Here is a 24,000-nt window from a genome sequence, read left to right as displayed (position 1 = left end):
GCCAAGAAAATCCGCTTGCACATTGTTGGATCCTGCTATGTGTGAGACTGCTATCGAGGCTACAAGCTGCTCCGCCCAGGACACCAGCATCTCTGCTTCCAGAGCAACCACTCGGCTCTTGGTACTTCCCTGGCGGTTGATGTAGACCACTGTTGCTGCATTGTCTGACCAGACTGACTGCATGGTAGCACAAAAGAGGAAGAAACTCCTGCAGGGCCAACCATACCATTCTCATCTCTAGGCGACTTATGGACCAGGTCGCTTCCTCTGCCAACCTTGGCCTTGCACTGACTGGGACTGACACACAGCTCCCCAACTGGAGAGACTGGCATTGGTAGCCACTACCATCCACTGTGGCACGCTTTCTGTAAAGGCCTCATATGGGCAAACACCCATGGGACCAACTCCAAGGTCGAGACCATGGAAACAAGGACCTGCAAGTAATCCCAGGCCCTGGGCACTCGGGCCTTCAACAGGTTCCAAACTTGAGTCTGTAGCTTAACAATCCGCTCCTCTGTGAAAAACATCTTCCCCACTTGGGTACCAAAGAGTGTGCCCAAGAACTTCAGAAACTGCGAAGGTGAAAGGTGACTTTTAGACAGATTCACTATCCATCTCAATGAACTCAGGTGTTGCACCACCATGTCCACTGCTCCTCTGCAAAGGTCTTCTGACTTCGCCTGGATGAGCCAATCATCCAGATATGGCTGGACCAACACGCCCTCCTTTCTGAGGGCTGCCGCCACCACAACCACCATCACCTCGATGAAGGTCCTCATGGCTGTTGCTAGGCCGAACGGAAGAGCACAAAATTGAAAATGCTTCCCCAGGATCATAAACAGGAGGTGCTTCTGATGGTCCGGGTGAATCCCTATGTGCAGATACACCTCTGACAGATCCAAGGAAACCAAGAACTCCACGCTTCTCACCGCTACTTTGATGGACCTAAGAGTCTCCATCTGAAAACGAGAGAGCTACATTTACCTTCTTTAAATCCAGAACTGGACAAAAGGTTCCTTCCTTTTTTGGCACCATAAAATAAATGGAATAATTACCTATTCTCTACTCATCCTGGGGCATGGGAATAATGGCCCCCAGCATTCCCAGCCGCTGTATGGTCTGCTGAATGATCAACTTCTTCTCTGCCGAGGCACAGGGAGACACCATAAACAGGTTTCTGAGTGGCAGAGCAAATTCTAAAGCATAGCCTTGTCCTATCATGCTTAGAACCCACTGGTCCGATGTGATCTTGACCCACTCCTTGTAAAAATGAGTCAGATGACTCCCATGATTGAAACAGAGGACTGGGCAGCCTCGCCTCATTGCACCGGCTTGGCTCCGCCCCTACCCTGGCTGGAGCCATCTCAGCCCACTCTGTGTCCTTGAAATGGCTGGCTCCAGGACTGCGACCTCCCTGAGGTCTGCCTTTGGCCAGCAGTCGGAGTTCTGCTCTTACGGAAATGCCTTTGCCCCTGACCTGGCTTGTTCTCTAGTAGCTTGTGCACTTTATCTCCCAGATGTTTGATCAGCTGCTCCAGGTTTTCCCCAAACACATTATCCCTTAAAAGGCAATGCTCCCAGCTGAGCCTTTGATGAAACGTCCGCTGACCAGTTTCTTAACCAAAGCAGCCTTGTAGAGGAAACCGCGGACATCATGGTCCTGGAAGAAGTGCGAATGAGGTCAACAAAGCTTATGCACCATAAGCCACCACAACCTCCAATCGCTCTGCCTGTTTGGATTCCTGAGGTGAAATATCTTTGATACTCCAACTGCTGTACCCATCTCAAACTAGCCCAGAGCATGAAGCTGTTACACACAGCTGCATGGATTCCCAGAGTAGGCACCTCGAAGATCTTCTTGAGATGTCCTGCAAATCCTTAAGAGCTGCTACACCAGCTACCAGGATGGTGGTCCTTTTTGTAACAGCCAAGACCAAAGATCCACCTTCGGCATCCTCAAGAGCTCCAATGTGACTTCGGGCAAAGGATAAAGCTTATCTATAGCTCTACTAAGCTTAAGGCCAGTCTCTGGAGTATTCCACTCCCTGACCACCAACTCTGACTTGTGAAAAGGAAAAGTCTTGGCTGGACCCAAGTCGGTCATGACCGGATCCACTTCTTCCAGGTCACCCCGGTTCTGCGGAACGGTTATTCCCAGTTCCACCAGGACCAGCAAGATCAGGGGCTCGAGTTCCTCCTTTTGAAACTGGCGAACCACCTTGGGATCTTCGCTTTCCATAGTCGGGCTTTTGTTGCATCCTCTTCTAGATCCTGTGGGCATCGAGAAGGATCAGCATCAGGAGAACCATTCCCAGATGGCAATCCCTGATCAGAGTTCTCCGAGGAACCCTCCTCAGTGGCCCCTGACCTGGAAGGACCAAGGACCCTCCGAATCCTAGTGGCTCCTGAAAATCTTCCTAGGGGGAGGTTCTGCCATCCTTTGCTTAGAAAAGTGTCGCTCTGCGGCCTTGCAGGCTAAAAATGCCTTGTGCATCAACAGGACAAACTCAGGTGAAAGAGTAGAGGATCTATCAGAATACTCCTCCAGAGGATCAATCTCCTCCTCTGACTACCCCCTGTGGCCCCCCTGGGCCTCCTCGAAACTGAACTTGGCTGGAAAAAGCTCGGCGGGAAATCCCCTCCCCTCCACTACAGCCTTTCCCTTAGCGGCAAGCATATCCAAGATGGCTGCCATTCCTGCGCTCAGTGGGAATGGATCATCGGCCCTTCGCATTGAAGCCTTTGGCCCACCAGAGTCGCGCTGCTTCTGAGCTGCCCCCGCAGTCCCTCCCGATGTGCCCTCTCCACCACAGAGGCAACACGGAACAGTGGCCGGAAAGAGAAAGGAGCGTGGAGCTACACCACACATGGTGCATCGACACACTCTTCGGCATGATCAGGCCCAGCTGCGATCGCTCGGCAGACACTCGAGGGAGAAAAGGCAGCAGGAGAGCCTAAAACAAAATATGCGCCGCTGAAGCTGTCTCCTTCTGCCACCGGCAACAGGAGACTGAAGCAAAGTAAAGTAAACACATCTGCTTCTCTTGATTTCCTCGATACTATTCTTTTTTTTTTTTTTTTTACTACTTTACAAAAGACACAAAAGGAACAATCTTATCTGAAGTGCAGCAGAGGCTTCTCCCAATCCTCCCGGAGGTGAGGGAAATGGACCACCAGTTTTCACCTCAGGCGAAATCCAGTGAGCAATTAGAGTCCCCAACCCCTGCTCATCCACTTCTGCAACCAGGAGGGATGGTCCCACCAGGACCGGCCATCCTACTGGGAGAGAAAGCTTTGCTCGATTGAAACCTCTTCTTATTTTATTATTTTTTTTCAGGTACAGAACTGCAGGTTTTGCACCTTCTCCATCTGCTGGAGACAGAGAAATACTGAGGAGCATACCGGTTAATAGGCGGTGTCTGTGAAACTTTCTCTGTTTCCATCTGTTGGAAGGAAGGCAAAACTCAGGAGTCTGGACTGATCTGGGTACATACCGGGAAAGCAGAAACACCTAAGGGGATATATAAAAGAAAATTAGGTCTTACCTTGGTTAATTTTCGTTCCTGTAGTACCACGGATCAGTCCAGACTCCTGGGTTTTGCCCCCCCTCTAGCAGATGGAGACAGAAGTTTACAAACCAAACTCCGCCTTATCTAGGCTGGTGCCACCTACAGTCTGGCAGTCTTACTTAATGTCAAAGCATATGAAGCCCCAATATCATAACAAACGAACTATATACAGGAACCTACCAACCAAACCACTGGCTCAACTATCCCCCAAATGGGACCAGAACCCGAGCCATCGATAATTAACAAACAGAAACAGAGACAGAAAAGGACAAAGAAAAAACCGCCACGACAACGGACTCTCCCTCTTCACAGCAGAAATGGGCGGGACTCTGGACTGATCCGTGGTACTACAGGAACGAAAATTAACCAAGGTAAGACCTAATTTTCTTTTCCCTGTACGTACCCGGATCAGTCCAGACTCCTGGGATGTACCAGAGCTGCCTTACTTGGGGTGGGATCCGGAGAGTCCCGCTCTGATCACTCCGGCACCGAAACAGCCGTCGCCGGAAGCATGGACATCCAGACGATAATGCCGAGCAAATGTATGCAACGATTTCCACGTTGCCGCCCTACAAATCTCTTCCGTAGAAATATGGTTGCACTCCGCCCAGGACGTAGCCTGGGAACGCGTCGAATGGGCCTTGAGACCCACTGGAGAAGACCTGCCCTGAAGGAGATACGCCGAACTAATCGCCTCCTTCAACCAGCAAGCAATGGTCGTCTTGGACGCTGCCTGACCACGACGATGACCGCCCCACAGTACAAAGAGGTGGTCTGACACCCGAAAGGCATTCGTAACCTCTAAATAATACAACAATGCCCTTCGCACATCCAACCAACACAAGTCGCGATGACTAGGAACTGACCTATCCCCCTCCGGAAACGAAGGTAGTTCCACCGTCTGATTGAGATGAAAAGCAGACACCACTTTAGGCAAAAAGGACGGCACCGTACGAAGCGAAACTCCCGAGTCCGTAATCCGTAAAAAGGGTTCCCGACAAGACAAAGCTTGAAGCTCCGAGACACGTCTCGCCGAGACAATCGCTACCAAAAAGACCACCTTCAGAGTCAAGTCCTTAACGGTAGAATTGCGAATGGGCTCGAAAGGAGCGGCGCACAACGCCTTCAAAACCAAGTTCAGATTCCATGACGGACACGGGGACCGGAGCAGCGGACGCAAATGTTTGGCCCCACGAAGGAAACGCATGACATCCGGATGAGAAGACAATGTCACGCTGTGAACTGGACCCAGCAATAAGGCCAAAGCCGCAACCTGTACTCGAAGGGAACTACAAGACAACCCCTTAGTCAATCCATCCTGGAGAAAACGTAAAATCTCCGGCACAGAGGTCTGCGTGGTCCGTAAGTCCTGCGCAAGACACCACGTCTCAAAAACCTTCCAGACGCGTACATACGCTAGCGACGTGGACGCCTTGCGAGACCGTAAGAGTGTCGAGACAACCGCATCCGAATAGCCCCGTGCCTTCAGCCTACGCCTCTCAAAAGCCATGCCGCTAGACAAAAGCATTCGACCCGGTCGAAACAAACGGGACCCTGATGGAGTAGGTCCGGCACATACGGGAACCGGATGGGATCCTCTAATGCCAGGTTCTGGAGATCCGTGAACCACGGTCGCCGAGGCCACTCGGGCGCGACGAGCACCACGGGCGCCGGATGAAGTTCTATGCGCCGAAGTGTCCGCCCGATGAGTGGCCATGGCGGGAAAACGTAGAGAAGCACTTCTGTCGGCCATGGTAATGCCAGGGCGTCGACGCCTTCCGCCCCTGTTTCTCGGTGGCGAGCAAAGAACCGAGGAGCTTTGGCGTTCTTGAATGTCGCCATCAGGTCTAGGGCCGGTGTTCCCCACCGGACACAAATGAGCTGAAACGCCACGTCCGCGAGCTCCCACTCGCCGGGGTCCAGGCGATGGCGACTGAGAAAATCCGCCTGAACGTTTCTCTACTCCGGCAATGTGAGACGCCGCTAGACACTGTAGATGCCGCTCGGCCCAGGCCATCAGCTGCCGAGCTTCGGCGGCCACCGGTTGACTCCTTGTTCCGCCCTGTCGGTTTATGTAGGCCACTGTTGTCGCATTGTCTGACAGAACTCTGACCGACTTGCCCCGTACCAGCGGAAGAAAAGCCCGGAGGGCCAAACGCACTGCCCTGGTCTCCAACCGATTGATGGACCAAGACGCTTCCGTTGGGGACCACGTGCCCTGGACCGACTTTCAGAGACACACTGCGCCCCATCCATACAGACTGGCATCTGTGGTGATCACTGTCCACGAGGGACCCGCCAATGAAATTCCCCGGGTCAAGTTGCCTGGACAAAGCCACCAAGCCATGCTGGAGTGCGCAGACTGTGGTAGAGGTAAGGGTAGATGAAACTCTTCCGACACCGGACTCCAACGGGACAGTAATGCCCACTGTAAGGGTCGCATATGAGCGAACGCCCAGAGAACCAATTCCCGCGTGGAAGTCATGGACCCCACCATTTGTAAGTAGTCCCAGACGACTGGCATGGCTTTGCTCAACAACCACCTGGCTTGACCCTGCAATTTGACCATACGCTCCCGCGTCAGGTACACCATGCCCTTCCAAGTGTCGAACAGGGCTCCCAAAAACTCCAGAGATTGTGAGGGCTCCAGGTGCAATTTGGCCAGATTGATTACCCAGCCAAGCCTCTGCAATAAGCCGACCACCCGCTGGACCGCTAACCGACACAGATGCTCGGACTTCGCCCGGATCAACCAGTCGTCCAGATACGGATGGACCAGAAACCCTTCCTTGCGAAGGTGGGCAGCTACCACCACGATCTTGGTGAACGTCCGCGGAGCCGTCGCCAGTCCGAACGGTAATGCCTGAAACTGGAAGTGCTGCCCTAACACAGTGAACCTGAGGTACCGTTGATGCTCCGCGCGGATCCCGATATGCAGATACGCCTCCGTGAGATCCAGAGACGCCAGAAACTCCCCTTGTCTCACCGAGGCAATGACAGACCGCAAGGTTTCCATTCGAAACCTGGGAACCCGCAGACACATGTTGACGCCTTTGAGGTCTAGTATCGGTCGAAACGTGCCTTCTTTCTTTGGCACCAGAAAATAAATGGAGTACTGACCGCTGCGAAGCTCGTGGAACGGCACCGGAACGATCGCGCCTAGCTCCAGCAAGTGACGAATCGTTTCTCACAGCGCTTGCCGCTTTCCCGAAAACCCGCACGGTAACACCATGAAACACGGAAGGGGCCGCTGTGCAAAATCTAACGCGTAACCTTGACTTATCACCTCCAGGACCCACTGATCCGAGGTGATTCTGGCCCACTCCCCGTAAAACCGCGCCAGCCTGCCGCCGATCTCCGGAACCGAGGAGTGGACCGGCATCACATCATTGTGCAGGCTTACTGACCGGTGCCCCTGTACCGGTCCCGGGTCTGCCAAACCGGCGCCCGCGAAAGGACTGAGCGTACGACTGCTGCCTGGAGGCATTGTGCCGAAAAGAAGATGCTGACCCCCGAGAGGTACGAGGTCTGCGACCACCCCGAAAACGGAATCTCGACGCTGGGGCCTCCCCTCGACCGCGGTCTATCCTCCGGCAAACGATGTACCTTGTTCTCGCCTAACGACTCAATCAAATCTTCCAACTCTTTCCCGAAGAGCAACTTTCCTTTAAACGGCAGCGACCCTAACCGAGCTTTAGACGACACGTCCGCCGCCCAATGTCGCAGCCATAACAAATGCCGCGCCGACACCATAGCACGTGCAGAGGTGCGAAGCAAATTGTAAAAGGCATCGGCACTATATGCAATCACCGCCTCTAAGCGACCCGCCTGCAGCGCCGCCTCCTGCGATAGAGCTTCATTAGCAGAGAGCTGCTGAGCCCACCGAAGCCCTGCCCGCAAAGAGAAATTGCTGCAGATAGCTGCGCGAACCCCGAGAGCGGAGACCTCGAAGATCTTCTTGAGCTGAACTTCCAGCTTCCGATCCTGTAAATCCTTAAGAGCCGTCCCACCCGTCACCAGGATAGTGGTCCTCTTCGTAACGGCCGCCACCGCCGAATCTATTCTCGGGATCCTGAACAACTCGAGCGCATCCTCCGTGAGCAGGTAAAGTTTATCCATGGCCTTGGCGACCTTCAACCCCAAATCTGGGGTGTCCCACTCCTTGAACAGCAAATCAGACGCTGAAAAATGCAAGGGAAACGCCGATGGCGGCCCCCTAAGACCCAGCACTACAGGGTCCGTGCGCCCGAGACGGGACTCCTGCTGAGGTAACTCGATAGCCAACTCCCCCAGGATAGCTGGTATCAAAGGCGCCACTCGTCCCGCCGAAACAAGCGTACTACTTTAGGGTCATCCCCGTCCCCTGAATGGGAACCACTCGGACCAACGTTCCCCTGATCTCCGTCCCCCTCAATGCCCCTTGGCTGGGACGGCCGGGTCCTGCTCGTCCGGCTCACCGGATTCCGACTCAGTATCAGGGTCCCCCCGAGGCGCCCCCAGACGGAGTGGTCGGGCTACCCCTGGGGGATCCGATACCGGGGCGGGCCTGGCCCGCTTTCTGGAATCTGACCCCCGGTCCGCTCCCTGCGGACCGCGCGCTCGCTTCCTGGCCAGGCGCCGTGCTTTGAATGCCTTGTGCATCACAAGCACAAACTCCAAATTAAACGAAACCGAGGAACTGTGATCCGGCTCCTCCTCCGGATCACTATTATCAGCTGGCCGCGGTGACTTGTCCCCCTCAGAGACTGACCGCTGAGGGGACAACGCGGGAGGCAAATCCTCCCCAGCCCTTGCTGCCGGGGGCGCCGAACTTCCTGGCTCCGCCGGGAACAAAATGGTGGACTTTCCCGCCATCGACTTCAGCGGGCCCAAAATGGCGCCCGTTCCCGCGCTCCGCAGGGACGAGCCAGCCATCACCCCCGACAAACCTCCTGGAGCCGCGGCTCGCGCCTGCCTCGCTCCTCGCGACGTCGGGGTAGCCAAGCCTCCTCCTCCCCCCGAGACACAGCCCGAGCAAAGGCTGTCACGGGAGAGGCGCCGGGCCGCTCCGCAGGCCCTGCATACCGGCCGCCGCGGCATGCCTCTCTTTCACCCGGCCTGCTACAGCCCACTCAAAGCGGACCCTCGCGACTCCCTCCCCCCTCGCGATCGCACCAACGCCGCAAACGGAAGGGACAGGAGAGAAGAAAGAGACGGCCACACACAAAAACAACTTTTTTTTTACCGTTCGCCGCCGGCTCCGGGTCCACCTGGGGGGAGTGAACCGGGCTCCCCGGTGTCACCCCCAGGACAGGAACACTCACTCAATGCTGGCAAGGGCCCCCAGCCCACCTTCAGAGGCCTCAACCCCCAGGGAAAACTGGGAAGAGGTACGGGCGGACCTGCAGGCACCCCACTGCGATCTCAGCCCCCACTCACCTATCTATCACTCACCAGATCCTCAAACCTTTCTATCTAATTTTTTTTTTTTTAATCTAAACTAGGCCTCAGCTCAGACTGTAGGTTTTGCACCCCCTCCACCTGCTAGGAGACAGAAGAAGACTGCCAGACTGTAGGTGGCACCGGCCTAGATAAGGCGGAGTTTGGTTTGTAAACTTCTGTCTCCATCTGCTAGAGGGGGGGCAAAACCCAGGAGTCTGGACTGATCCGGGTACGTACAGGGAAAAGAGGTTTATAAAATTATGAGTGGGGGTAGAACAAATAAATAGGGAACGGTTATTTACTCTTTTAGATAGTTTCAAGGAGTGTCCCCAGTCCTTGTACTAATAGGTAGCAGATATAATGAATTGGATAGAGTATTTTTTTCCTCAATGCGCAATTAAGCTGTGGAATTTGTTGCCGAAGAATGTGGTCAAGACATCTAACATAGCTGAATTTGAAAAGGGTTTGGATAAATTCCTGGGGAAAAAAGTCCATAAACAGTTATTAGTTTGTTGGATTTATGGAAAGCCATCACTTATTCCTGGAAGGGGGCTACAAGAAATGGATGTACTCATTGAGATCTATCAGGTATTTCTTAGAGATCCAGATTGGCCACTGTTGGCAACAGGATGCTGGGCTCAATGGATCTTTGGTCTGACCCAGCATGGCAGTTCTCGTGCGGACCCTAAAAGCAGTTCTGATGTTTCAGATGCAGCCCGCCAAGTGCTTGCAAGACCCTGCAGCAAGTCTTACCCAGCATTCGGAGGACAGGGAAGTCTCGCTCAGTAGCATTGTACAGCGCCAGGGACCCTTGTGAGCACACACTGTACAGAAGGTCCCCATCAGGTGAGAATGCCAGGCCTGTGATGCTGCCACGATGCTGCCTACACAACACATACAAAAGACAGAAGAGGAAGTTAGCTAGATGGGACTGAAAAGAGGAGCTCCATTCAGTCAGCCGAAGGGCTGTGTGCATCTGGTGAACGGCAGACGGGGTGTAAAGAAGCTTTTTATTAAAATGGTTTATAAACATACTTATGTTCCACAAGGAGGGCTGAGGCTGCCACGTTGAAGATCCTCACAATGCCACTGCTGAAGCCACAGGCAAAGACTTGGCGCAGGGGATGAAAGGCCACAGCACCTGGAGTCTCATCCAAAGCAGTGAAGTCATACAGCTGGATGGGAGGAAAACACACACATACAGACAGGAAAATAGTACGAGTGACTGTGGGCAATGAACAGTCCCATACAGTTTTCTTTCCATTACAGGACTGTCAGAACATCCTCTCTGACAGAAAGTGGCTGTACCCCCTCACCATACAGCTCACTAACATTCACCTTTGTGACAGCAGCCTCTCTGTGTCGCTGCCTTCCTTGGTCATCACCACCACCTCTGGGCAGCAGAACAACTGCTAGTACGGGGTATTTGACAACAGCAGATCTGGCATTCACCGACTTAAGGCAATTTTCAAAATCCATATTCCGCTTATACCGGATGTAGCCATGGGGCTGCAAGCTCATTTTCAAAGGGAAGCTTTCCCAGAGGGGGGTTTCTTTGAAAACCTGGGCCGGTGGGATCTTTGTACCAGCGTAATTTGAACCTGCTTCAAAGCAAGTGCAAAGTATATATGTTAAAGGACTTTCCCTCCCCCAACCTAACTCTGCCCCCTTTTCTCTCCACTCCTCTGCCCTGAAGGAGTAATTTAAAAAAAACAAACGTATGTGAGTAAATCTATTTATCCACATAAAAACCTCTGAAAATTGCCCACTTTCTTACATTTATTTCATTTTTGCAGTTCTTTTGTTTCAGTAAAATAACATTTTATACATCTGTAGCTCTATGTGTAAGGATAATTTTAGGCAAGCTTGCCAGATCTCCAGAAGACTTTGTACCACAAATAGACACCTAAGGATCAGAACAGTCTCCACTGATTCATAAGTATGAACCAATCTATTGCATATAATTTAAGTTCAAAGATTATATAAAGGCATGACACTATCATCATTTCTTCCCTTCATTCCTGAGACTTCCTGGCACCAATGTGCTGACAGTGTGTCAAAATAACATTTGGTGTCTCTGGGAAGATCAAAGGTATCTTTTATCACCTGGGAAGATTAAATGCTAAAGACTAGCAGGGATACCAAAGGAAAATTAGTGCTTACCTGATAATTTTCGTTCCTGTAGTACCAAGGATCAGTCCAGACTGCTGGGTTATGCCTCCCATCCAGCAGATGGAGTCAGAGAGAAACTGAAAAGGCACCACCCATATAGCCTGGTGCGCCCCCTGCGATCCTTCAGTATAATCGATAACAAAGCAGAATGATAGAAGAAATCTTAGGCAAGAACCCGTGACTAGAACAAGTGAAACATGAACTCTTGGAAAAAACAAGGAAAAACCCCGGCTGAAAATGCCGCTGAACTGAACAATAAAATACCTGTGCATGCGCACCATAAAGGAAGTCTGAAAATACAAGCATACAGTGACGAGACTGCTTCAGACATGGGCGGGCGTCTGGACTCATCCTTGGTACTACAGGAACGAAAATTATCAGGTAAGCACTAATTTTCCAGACTGCTGGGAAGTACCCAAGCTGCCCTAAAAGGGGTGGGATCTCGACAGTCCCGCTCGAAGCACACCGCTGCCAAACGAAGCTACCGTCAGATCTTGCACGTCCAAACGGTAATGTCTAGCAAACGTGTGCAAGGATTTCCAAGTCGCCGCCCGGCAAATTTCCTGAGGAGAAACAAAAGCACTCTCCGCCCAAGACACCGCCTGGGAACGCAGGAAATGGGCCTTAAGACCTTCTGGAATGGCACACCCCCAACAAATGTAAGTCGAAGCAATAGCCTCTTTCAGCCAGCGGGCTACAGTCGTCTTAGAAGCTTTGAACCCCTTCTTAGGGCCACTCCATAAGACGAAAAGGTGATCAGATAACCGAAAAGGATTGGTTACTTCCAAGTACCGTAATAAGGCCCGTCGAACATCCAACCGCCTAAGCTCAGACGCCTCAGTGCCTTCCCCGGAAAATGCTGGTAGTTCTGTTTGATTCACATGAAAAACCGAAACTACCTTTGGCAAGAAGGAAGGGACAGTGCGAAGCGAAACCCCCAAGTCCGAAATACGGAGGAAAGGCTCCCTGCAGGACAATGCTTGAAGCTCTGAAATGCGCCTCGCAGAACAAATAGCCACCAAGAAAACAGTCTTGAGAGTTAGATCCTTGAGTGTAGCCCGCTTCAGCGGTTCAAAAGGAGAAGTACAAAGGCCACGAAGAACCAAATTCAGACTCCAAGCGGGACAGGTAGGTCTTACCGGCGGTCGCAAATTCTTGACCCCCTTCAAAAATCTGGCTACATCGGGGTGCATGGCAAGGGAAACGCCGTCAATTTTGCCGGGCAAACAGCCTAAGGCTGCTACCTGCACGCGAAGGGAATTATAGGATAAGCCCTTCTTTAGGCCCTCCTGCAGAAACATCAGAACCTGAGACACAGTAGCCTGCCTTGGGACATGGAGAATCCGCGACACCAAGAGTCAAACACCTTCCATACACGCACATAGGTCACCGAGGTAGACGGTTTACGAGCTTCAGGAAGAGTAGTGATGACCGAATCAGAAAATCCCTTCTTCCTCAATTGACACCTCTCATAAGCCAAGCCACTAGACAGAAGCGATCGGCCTGGTCGAAAAACACTGGACCCTGCCGCAAGAGGCGAGGCAGATGACCGAGGCACAAGGGACCGTCCACCGCTAGGTTGATCAGATTGGCGAACCACGGCCTCCTTGGCCATTCCGGCGCCACGAGAATGACTGGACCCCTGTGGGATTCTATCCGACGCAACACTTTGCCTACCAGTGGCCATGGAGGGAACACGTATAGGACAACCCGCGCGGGCCACGGAAGAAAGAGCGCGTCCATACCTTCCGACCCGTGTTCTCGTCTGCGGCTGAAGAAGCAGGGTGCCTTTGCATTTAGACGCGTCGCCATGAGATCCACTCGGGGGGTTCCCCATCTTCGAACGATGAGTTTGAGTGCCTCTTGAGACGGTTCTCACTCCCCCGGATCCAATTGCTGGCGGCTGAGATAGTCCGACTGAATGTTGTCGACTCTGGCTATGTGGGATGCTGCTATGCGAGACAGATGCTTTTCTGCCCAATCCATTAACTTGCTCGCCTCGGAAGCAACCAGATGACTCCTGGTACCCCCTTGGCGATTTATATAAGCCACTGTAGTCGCATTGTCGGACAAGACCCGAACCGCTTGATGTCGAATCAGAGGGAGAAAACGCTGCTGCGCCAAGCGAACCACTCTGGTCTCTAGACGATTGATGGACCACTTGATCTGTGGCGGAGAGACCGTGACTCGTTGGCGGAGAAGGACGGAAGTTCTACCATCTGATTCAGATGAAATGCCGAGACCACCTTGGGTAAGAAGGAAGGCACTGTACGCAAAGAGACCCCCGAGTCAGTAAAACAGAGATAAGGCTCCCTGTATCACAGAGCTTGTACTTCGGAGACCCTGCGTGCAGAACAAATGGCCACCAGAAAGACCGTCTTGAGAGTGAGATCCTTAAAGGTGGTGGCCCGCAGGGATTCAAAGGGAGGGCCGGCCAGAATCCTGAAAACTAAGTTAAGGCTCCAGGAAGGACAAGGACTCTGGACCGGAGGCCTCAGGTGTTTCGCCCCCTTGAGGAAGCAGGCGATACCCAGGTGGGAAGAAAGTGTAATATGGTCAGGCAACTGAACCAGTGAGCCGAGAGCAGCAACTTGTACTCGCAAGGAGTTGTAAGCGAGTCCCTTCTCTAGGCCGTCCTGTAGAAACGCAAGGATCTGAGGCACCGTGGCAGTTCTAGGCCTAGTGCCGTGAGAGGTACACCAAGACTCGAACACCGTCCAGACTCTTACGTAAGCGACTGAGGTTGAAGTCTTCCTAGCCTTGAGAAGTGTCGTGACTACCGCGTCAGGGTATCCTTTACGTTGGAGTCGCCGCCTCTCAAAAGCCAGGCCGCAAGACAGAAGCATTGTGCCTGGTCGAAAAATACTGGACCTTGGTGTAGTAGACGAGGAAGATGGCCCAGGCGTAGAGGGCTGTCCAGCGTGAGATTAAGTCCGCGAACCAAGGACGTCGTGGCCATTCCGGGGCCACCAGAATGACAGGACCCTGGTGCAGTTCTATTCTCCAAAGGACTTTGCCCACAAGTGGCCACGGGGGAAACACGTAAAGAAGATGACGTGGCCAGGGAAGTACCAGCGCGTCCACGCCTTCTGCACGTGCTTCCGTCTGCGACTGAAGAATCGTGGTGCCTTGGTGTTGTGGAGAGTGGCCATGAGGTCCAGACGAGGGGTCCCCCAGCGAAGAATGAGAAACTGCATTGCCTCTTCGGAAAGTGACCACTCCCCGGGATCTAAGCGCTGTCGACTCAAGAAGTCTGCCTGAATGTTGTCCACTCCCGCAATGTGAGAGGCTGCCAGCCGGGTGAAATGAATCTCTGCCCACGACATCAGGCGGGCCGTTTCCAGCGAGACATGCCGACTCTTTGTGCCGCCCTGGCGGTTGATGTATGCAACTGTGGTCGCGTTGTCCGAAAGGATCCGGACCGCTCGATTTCGCATGAGGGGAAGGAAATGTATGAGTGTCAGCCGGACTGCTCTCGTTTCCAGACGATTGATTGGCCACGCTGCTTGGGTCTTTGTCCACTGTCCCTGTGCTGAACTCGTTTGGCACACTGCCCCCCAACCGGCCAGGCTGGCGTCGGTGGTGACCACCACCCAATCCGGAATTTCTAGTGGCATGCCCTGTGCCAGATGGAGTGGGTCTAGCCTCCAGCTCAAGCTGGCTTTGGCGAGCTGGGGGAGAGGGAGGACGAGCTGGTAGTCCTGCGAGACCAGTTTCCAGCGGGAGAGTAGTGCCCCTTGTAACGGGCCCATATGTGCAAATGCCCACGGTACTAGATTGATAGTAGATGCCATGGATCCCAGGACCTGTAGGTAATCCCAGGCTGTGGGAGAGGGGAGACAGGCAAAGTGTTGAAGCTGTTCCTGGAGCGATTGAGCCCAGTCCGGACGCAGGAAAACCTTGCCTTGAGCCGAGTCGAAGCATGCCCCCAGAAAATCCAAGGACTGTGAGGGACTGAGACTGCTCTTGGCGAAGTTGACAACCCAGCCAAGGGACTGAAGAAGTTGTACTATCCGGGTGACCGCTGCCTGACCCTGTGATAGCGTCTTTACCCGAATGAGCCAGTCGTCCAGATATGGATGAACTAGAATCCCCTCCCGTCGAAGAGCTGCCACCACAACTACCATGATCTTCATGAACGTCCGCGGGGCATTCGCAAGGCCGAAGGGAAGGGCTTGGAATTGAAAATGTTGGCCCAGGATCTTGAAGCGGAGGAACCGCTGATGCGCTTTGAGAATAGGGATGTGAAGATAAGCTTCCGTCAGGTCGAGAGAAGCACGGAATTCTCCCCAATGTACCGCCGCAATCACTGAGCGCAGAGTCTCCATTAGAAGATGAAGAACCTTGAGGGTCTTGTTGACCTCCTTGAGATCCACAATTGGACGAAAAGATCCTAACTTTTTGGGTACCATGAAGTAGATTGAATAATGACCCGAGCCCACCTCTTCGGAGGGCCCAGAGGTCCAGGAGTCTGTCATACAATGAGCTATTTGTGACGTGGTCCGCAGGGAGAGAAGAGAAACCTGCCCCTTGGGGGACGAACAAAATCAAATGCGTAACCGCGCCTTAGGATGTCTAGAACCCACTGATCCGAGGTGATTCAAACCCACTCCTCATAAAAGAGAGATATTCGTCCCCCGATCCTGGGAGTCGAGGAGTAGGTAAGTCTGGCATCATTGAGAGGACTTGGAGGGAGCCCCTTGGGCTGTCCCGTCCCTAGGTGGTCTGCGGCCCCGAAAGGAACAAGGCCACGACTGCGATCTGGAAGAGGGAGTCCGAGGCGTCGTCTGTCTAGGATTGCGATACCAGCGGTGCATGCAGGACCGGCTTCTAGAGGGATTAAACGATCTTGAGGATCGCGGACGGTCCTTGGGCAGGCGATGTACCGCATTCTCACCGAGGGACTTAATGATCTGGTCCAGATCCTCCCCAAAAAGAAATTTACCCTTAAAGGGAAGAGATCCCAGGCTGGACTTGGAGAAGGAATCAGCCGACCAGTTGCGAAGCCAGAGAAGACGTCTCGCTGCTACTACCGAAACCATGGATCTTGCCAGTACGCGTAGCAGATCATACAGGGCGTCCGCTCCATAGGCGATGACAGCCTCTAGGCGGTCCGCCTGGCTTGCTTCCTCCGGTGGTAGGTCCTGAGAAGTAAGGAGTTGCTGAACCCAGCGGAGCCCCGCTCTCTGCGCCAGTGAGCTACAAATGGTCGCTCGGACTCCCAAAGCAGAAACCTCAAATACCCTTTTGAGGTAGACTTCCAGCTTCCTGTCCTGTAGATCCCGCAGGGCCATGCCTCCCGTAACCGGGATAGTTGTCCGATCAGTAACTGCAGACACTGCGGAGTCCACCTTCGGAACATTAAGAAGATCCAGGAAGTCCTCGGGAAGAGGATATAGCTTTTCCATCACTCTGCTGACCTTAAGCGAGGCCTCGGGCATATCCCATTCCCTGGCCAATAGCTATAGGAAGGTGGGATGGGTGGGGAAGGCCCTGGGACAGAGGGCGCAGACCCAATAGGACTGGGTCCCCCTTCTTGCTCGAGGAGGAGGCAACCGGGGTGGAGGGCCCCAAAGAATCCTGGGGAGGCTCGATGTCCAGCTCCTGTAGAATATGAGGAACGAGTGCGTCCAACTCGTCCTTCTGAAAAATCCGGGGCACCCTCGGGTCATCGCCTTCTATCTATGCGGCAAGCAGGGGATCATCCTGGCTAGGCAGGGGGTCATCCCCAGCCTGATCCGGGGCTGGGCCAGCCCCTCCTGCCGGTGGGAGGGCGAAACATACCCTGGAGGTCCCGTGGGTGGCCCCTGGTGCCCCCCCACTGGGGCCTGGATCCCCGAGGGAGTATCCGCTGCCCAGGGAACTTTGGGTGGGGTGGGGGTCCCACTGTGGGATCCGTAGCCTGGTCCAGCCTTGCCAGGTAGGCATTGTGCATGAGCAAAATAAAGTCCGCAGAGAAGGGAGGAGGACCTAGGGGGGGCAGAGTAGCAGAGTTTCCCGACTGTATTTGGGATCCCAGGGGCGGAACCGGAGTCAAAATCGGCGGGGGATATCCAAAAAATCCTCCCTGTCTTCCCCTGATGGCTCCTGCATGCGAGTCTCCGAAGCCAAGATGGCTGCCGTTCCCGCGTGAAGCAGCAACGGGGCTAGCCCCTGTTCCCGAAGGTGCGCTGGATCATGCGAAAAAGGACGTCCCGGTGGCTGAGAGGTGCCCTCCCCACCAGGGAGGCACCGTGTGCACACCCCCTCACAGGATAACCGCAATCCCGGTTCCCCGCACGCCGAGCAACGAGAGGCCCTCGGCATGCTGACGCTCGGAGGGGAAGGGGAGGGGGGGGGGGAAATTCGAGAGCCGCTGTGGAGCCAGGACAACGCTGCGGGGAGCGGGAAAATGCATCCGCTTCGCCTCCGACCCCGTCAGTGGCAGCAGAGGAATGTGACGTCTCTGCTGCAGCAGCCCCCCCAGGGAATGCGTGTCTTGGGGCCGCAAGTCGGGCCGCGGCGAGGGGGGGAAGAGGTTGAAACCTCCAACATCCACCGCCAAGACGAGAAATCAAGATACCTAGGAGAGAGATTTTTTTTTTTTTTTAAACAAAATTCCCAAAAAACTCAACCCCAGAAACTTACCCCATCGGAGAGAGAACTGAGAAAGGGAGCGAAGGTAAGACAGAACTGTCTGCAAGCCAATAGTCACTCCCTATGCTTTTTTTTTTTTTTAAATAACTTGATCCATCCTCAGCACAAACAAACACAAGAGAAGAAGTAAAGAGGATAAAGTGTCCCCAAGACAGGGGAAGTCAAGGTTCCCCTACTCCTATCTGCTGGAGTCAGAAAGATACTGAGGATTTATGGAGGGTGCACTTCTTTATATGGCAGCACCCTCCGAAGCCTTGTCTGACTCCATCTGCTGGACGGGGGACATAACCCACCGTCTGGACTGATCCTGGTACGTACAGGGAATTCAAATTTGATCATACTATGATCACTATTGCCAAGCGGCCCCACCACTGTTACCTCTCTCACCAAATCCTGCGTTCCACTGAGAATTAGATCTAAAATTGCTCCCTCTCTCGTCTGTTCCTGAACCAATTGCTCCATAAAGCTATCATTTATTCCATCCAGGAAGTTTATCTCTCTAGCATGCCCCGATGTTACATTTACCCAGTCTATATTGGGATAATTGAAATCTCCCATTATTACTGCACTACCAATTTGGTTAGCTTCCCTAATTTGTCTTAGCATTTCACTGTCAGTCTCACCATCTTGACCAGGTGGATGGTAGTATACTCTTATCACTTCCTGTGACCTGGGAAGATCTCGGATGTGAGTATATGCATCCTTTAAATCGAGGGAGCATAGCCTGTCCCCTTTTTGCAGGATGGGAATCAGGGTGTCCAGAGAAACCATCTTGAACTTTTCTTTTTTGAGAAACTTGTTCAAGGCCCTCAGGTCTAGGATGGGACAGAGTCCCCCTGTTCTCTTTGGAATCAGAAAGTACCGGGAGTAGAATCCCTGCCCTCTTTGCCTTGGTGGAATAGGTTTGACAGCTCTGGCCGTTAAGAGGGTGGAGAGCTACCTTAACAGGACCTCCTGATCTGCTATTGGCCCCCAAACAGGCACAGAGGACAATTTAGTGGTACAGTTCAGTTGGTACACTTGATGGTCGATGGACAGAGCCCAACTGGTCCGAGGTTATACTGGGCCACTGATCCGCAAAGAACCGTAGCCAGCCCCCGACAGCATGACGGGTACAGATGGCTGGCTCATGCTCCCTACGATCCAATCAAAACCCCATCCCAGGATTTGGCTGGGACGTGGGAGCTCTCTGCTGCCTGGGATTTCCATGGGAGCTCATCCTGTGAATGAGAGCAAGGGGCCGGAGTATAGTACTTTCCTCTTGATGGTAGAAAGACTTCCTCTGACACTGCCTCACAGACCTCCTAGCTGAGGACGGCGGGTCTGAAGTGCTGGCGAAGAGCTGTTGGAGGGTCTCATGGTAATCCCGTAACTGGGCCACCATGTCCCTCACCTTATCTCTGAAGAGATCCTCTCCTGTACACTGCAAGTCAGAGAGTCTTTCCTGTACTTCTGGTCAGAGATTAGAGACCCACAGCCATATCATTCTGCAGGCGCCGATTTCCGCTGCAGAGACTCTTGATGCCATCTCGAAAACATTGTAGGTTGAATGAACCTCGTGTTTTCCATACTCCAGGCCCTGATTCACCAGCGATAAGTTTTCTGTGCTGGGCTCCATCCAATGATGTCACCCATATGTGAGGATCTAGGAGAAAAAATGTCCCTGCAAGGTAAACAGCCCAAGCATGAATCATTGCAGTTGCTGCTGATGCCTGCTTAGCAGGTCTAAAGCGCAGGATGCATAATCTCATTGAATCTTCAATGGAAAAGAGGCTCTAGAATGAGAGGTCATGGGATGGGAGTGAAAGGGAGTAGACTCAGGAGTAATGTAAGGAAATATTTCTTTATAGTTAGGGTAGTGAATGCATGGAACAGCCCTCTGTGAAGATGGAGGAGTCAAGGACAGTATCTGAATTCAAGAAAGCATGGGATAAACAGAGAGGATCTCTGAAGGAGTGGTAAGGACTGTAAAGATGAATAGTTAGTGTGAATGGGAAGACTAGATAGGCCGAAAGGTCTTTTTCTGCTACCACGTTTCTCTGTTTCTAAATGACCTTCTCAAGATCACAGTGTGTGGTGCAGAGGGTTATTGAATCAGCATCCACGATTTACATTTGGTGTCCTAACCAATATGCTCCACTGCCTACTCTGATGACTGATGATATTCAATCTCATTTCCCAGACAATCATAACTGACCCCAAGGTTTTTCTTTAACAATGCCTGCTACACTGTAAAGCCCGTCTGTGTCAGACCGGCCAACTCACACAAGGCTTGCTGTCATGTCCTTGCCCTACCTGCTGCATGGATGCCAGCTCCCAAATCCGGATGGTGTTATCCTGGGACACTGTAGCCAGTTGCTTCCGGATCACATCCACCGAGAATGCTAGGATGGAATCAGCATGTGAGCGCATTAGAGTGTGGAAGCCATGGGATGGGATGTCCAGGTAACCCAGATTCCCTGTGGATGTGGTAGAAAGAACCTTGAGACCATCAGGACTGATAATCCCGGAGCTCACTGGACCTTCGTGCTCTGGAAAGGGAGAGACAAGAACAGACAGACCTATAAGGCACTGCTGAAACACCTCCATCCAGTCACAATAAATCAGGCTCTTAAAAGGAATTTCTTGCCCCATTCAGGCCCAGGCTATGCCCAATGATGAACAGCTCAGTCTTACCTTTGTTGATCAATATCTCCAAACTTGAATGAAAGTGGAGATGGCAAACGAGTCCATTACCCTTCCAGAGGGTAAGAACTTATACTGTAAATACATTAAGTCTGCTTTGAAAATTATCCCACCAAATTCATCCTGCACAAGTTACACCCGCTATTTGTTGTGCACACAGTGCAGTTTCAAAAAGTATGCACATAAATCCAAACACTGTGCTTAGTCCGGGCAAACTTACACATGGGCATGATATACATGCAAAAGTTTACCTGCATAACAGGTGGGCAATTTTGTAAAAGAATGCTTTTTGTGTGGTCCCTTTGAAAATTACCCTCATAAAGTACTAGAAAGCAACACTGAATAGTCTGAGTGCCTGAACTTTCAATGCTCTGGGGTAATATTTCTATCCACTTACTTATTAGCTCGCACAAATCCAGCCTATACAAGAAAGCTTAGCATGCACATGAAGGCCATGCAGTATCTGCTAAAAATTTCATGCTATGAAGTAAAGGAAAATTAGTTTCTTACCTGATAATTTTCGTTCCTGTAGTACCAAGGATCAGTCCAGGACACCTGGGTTGTGACTCCGCACCAGTAGATGGAGACAGACTAAAACTTGTGGGCGGAGCCATATAAGCCCCTGTGCCAGTCACAGCCCCTCAGTCATACGTAATGTCAAAGTAGAAACCCAAAGGGCAACCATAGCTAACTAACAAAACTTGCCATTTAATCGGAAACAATTCCAACCCTGCGGAACCGGACTCCCCAACCGGGAGAGCGAACAAGCGGTGAGCGCAAGGAAACAACGATGAGCGGACTCTCCGTCAGCGGGCGGGATCCTGGACTGATCCTTGGTACTACAGGAATGAAAATTATCAGGTAAGAAACTAATTTTCCTTTCCCTGTACGTACCAGGATCAGTCCAGGACACCTGGGATGTACCAGAGCCAACTTACCGAGGGTGGGAAGCAGAGAGTCCTGCTCGGAGTACCCTCTCTCCAAACCCTCCGACCTCAGCGGCCTGAACATCCAGACGGTAATGTCTGACGAAGGTATGCAACGACTGCCAGGTAGCCGCCCTACAATCTCTTGGGGCGACACCTGAGAAGACTCCGCCCAGGACGCAGCGTGAGACCTTGTCGAATGAGCCCGAAGACCCCACCGGCGGAGTCTTCCCCCGTACAAAGTACGCTGAGCCTATGGCCTCTTAGAGCCAACGGGCGATCGTCGTGCGAGACGCTGCAGCCCCTTTCTTGGGACCAGAAAGGAGGACAAACAGATGATCCGTTATCCGAAAAGGATTAGTGACCTCCAGATAGCGAAGGAGGGACCTCCTCACATCCAGCTTTCGTAAGTCTCTCGTCTTCGGATCCGACGACTCCCCGACCGCGAAAGCGGGAAGTTCAACGGATTGATTCAAATGAAAAGCCGAGACTACCTTCGGAAGAAAGAAGGGACGTGCGCAAGGAAACGCCTGTGGCGGAGAGTCGCAAGGACGGCTCCCTACATGACCACGCCTGCAATTCCGAGATACGGCGTGCCGAAGAAATCGCCACCAGAAACACGGTCTTCAACGTGAGATCCTAGACAGTAGAGCGCTGCAAAAAGGCTCAAACGGTGCCGAACATAAGGCAGAAAGAACCCAATTAAGATTCCAAGCCGGACAGGAAGGACGCAAGGGAGGACGGAGATGCTTAGCCCCCTTCAGGAAAACGGGCTATATCCGGGTGAAGAGCCAGAGGGGATCCCCCCCGACCTTCCCCCGCAAACAACCAAGTGCCACCACTTGGACCCGTAGGGAACTGCACGCCAAGCCTCTGGCCAGTCCCACCTGGAGGAAAGCCAGAATATCAGAGACCGCAGCGGCGGTGGGATCCAAACCTCGCTTCATACACCAATCCTCAAAAACTACCCAGACCCTGACATAAGCCAGGGAAGGAGACTGCTTCCGGGACCTCAGCAGCGTAGCAATAACCGCGTCCGAGTAAACTTTGCTCTTTAACCGATTCCTCTCAAAAGCATGCCGCGAGACAAAAGTGATCCACATCCTCCAAACAGACGGGGCCCTGATGAAGCAGCCCCGCGAAGCCGTGGAGACGAAGGGGAGCCTCCGCTGACAACTGAATGAGGTCTGCGAACCATGGACGGCGTGGCCACTCCGGTGCCACCATGATCACGTTGGATGGGTTGCAATTCTACATGCCGCAGGATCTTGCCGATCAGTGGCCACGGGGGAAACACGTACAGCAGCACATCCGTCGGCCAAGGGAGCACCAGCGCATCGACGCCCCTCTGCTCCCCGCTCTCGACGCCGACTGTAAAAAAACGCGGAGCCTTCGCGTTGTGCCACGTGGCCATCGGATCCAAGTGGGGAACTCCCCACGTCCTGCAGAGGAGAAGAAACGCCTCGTCCGCCAGTTCCCACTCTCCAGGATCTAGACGATACCTGCTGAGAAATCCGCCTGCACGTTGTCGACCCCGGCAATGTGAGACACTGCTATGCTGCTGAGATGTTGTTCCGACCAGGCCATCAAAATTCTCACCTCTTCCGCCACCAGTGGACTTCTCGTCCCTCCTTGACGACTGATGTAGGCCACGGTGGTTGCGTTGTCTGACAGTACTCGGACCGCCTGTCCCCGCACCAAGGGTATGAAGGCTTGGAGAGCCAGACAGACCGCTCTGGTCTCGAGGTGGGTTGATGGACCATTGAGCTTGCGACGCTGACCAACGACCTTGCACCGACTTCCCTAGGCAAACTGCTCCCCAGCCGGAGAGACTGGCATCCGTGGCCACCACCGTCCAGTCGGGGAACGAGAAGGGATATGCCACAGGACAGATGACTTGGATCCAGCCACCAAAGAAGACTGGATCTCGCCGGACCCACAAGCGGGAGCAGTAGGTAGAAATCCTCTGAAACTGGTGTCCAACGGGACAGCAAAGAAGACTGCAATGGCCGCAGGTGAGCGAACGCCCAGGGTACCAACGCGAGCGTTGAAGCCATAGACCCCAGCACCGTCAGGTAATCGCAGACTCGTGGACGGCGAAAGAGACAACAGACGCCGTACCTGAGATTGCAGTTTGCATATCCGATCTTGAGAGAGGATTACCCTGCCCCGTTTCGTGTCGAATAAGGCCCCCAGATATTCCAAGGACTGAGTGGGAGCCAAATAACTTTTGTTGTAATGGACCACCCAGCCTAGGGACTGCAAGAACTGGAGGACCCTGTCCACCGCCCATCGACACTGACTCTCTGACTTCGCCCCGAATCAGCCAATCGTCTAGGTAAGGAAGAACTAGAAGACCTTCCCGTCGCAGCTGCGCCGCCACTACCACCATCACTTTCATGAATGTCCGAGGCGCCGTTTGCAAGACCAAAAAGGAGCACCCGAAATTGGTAGTGCCTCCCCAGAACGCAGAACCTCAGAAACTGCTGGCACGATGGCTGAATGCCCACGTGAAGGTACGCCTCCTGTGAGATCCAGAGGAGTCAGAAATTCGGCCCGGACGCACCGAAGCAATAACTGACCGAATCGTT

General features: G+C 53.0%; 1 protein-coding gene across 3 annotated transcripts in view; it reads right to left on the bottom strand.

Moving 5' to 3' along the window:
- WDR90 (WD repeat domain 90) overlaps positions 1-24,000 on the bottom strand; it is a 206,217-nt gene that overhangs the window by 88,590 nt on the left and 93,627 nt on the right. For all 3 annotated transcript variants that reach the window (XM_029576135.1, XM_029576134.1, XM_029576136.1), the window contains 3 exons: positions 20,094-20,329; positions 10,026-10,165; positions 9,744-9,874 (listed from right to left, as the gene is read on the bottom strand). In XM_029576135.1, coding sequence (XP_029431995.1) covers positions 9,744-9,874; positions 10,026-10,165; positions 20,094-20,329 — 507 coding nt within the window. The remainder of the gene's footprint in view (positions 1-9,743; positions 9,875-10,025; positions 10,166-20,093; positions 20,330-24,000) is intronic.

Source organism: Rhinatrema bivittatum, chromosome 14 (assembly GCF_901001135.1).
Source record: "Rhinatrema bivittatum chromosome 14, aRhiBiv1.1, whole genome shotgun sequence".
In the NCBI taxonomy this organism is placed as follows: domain Eukaryota; kingdom Metazoa; phylum Chordata; class Amphibia; order Gymnophiona; family Rhinatrematidae; genus Rhinatrema; species Rhinatrema bivittatum.
The sequence above is the reverse complement of the archived record's forward strand: the minus strand, read 5'-3'. Positions and strand labels throughout refer to the sequence as shown.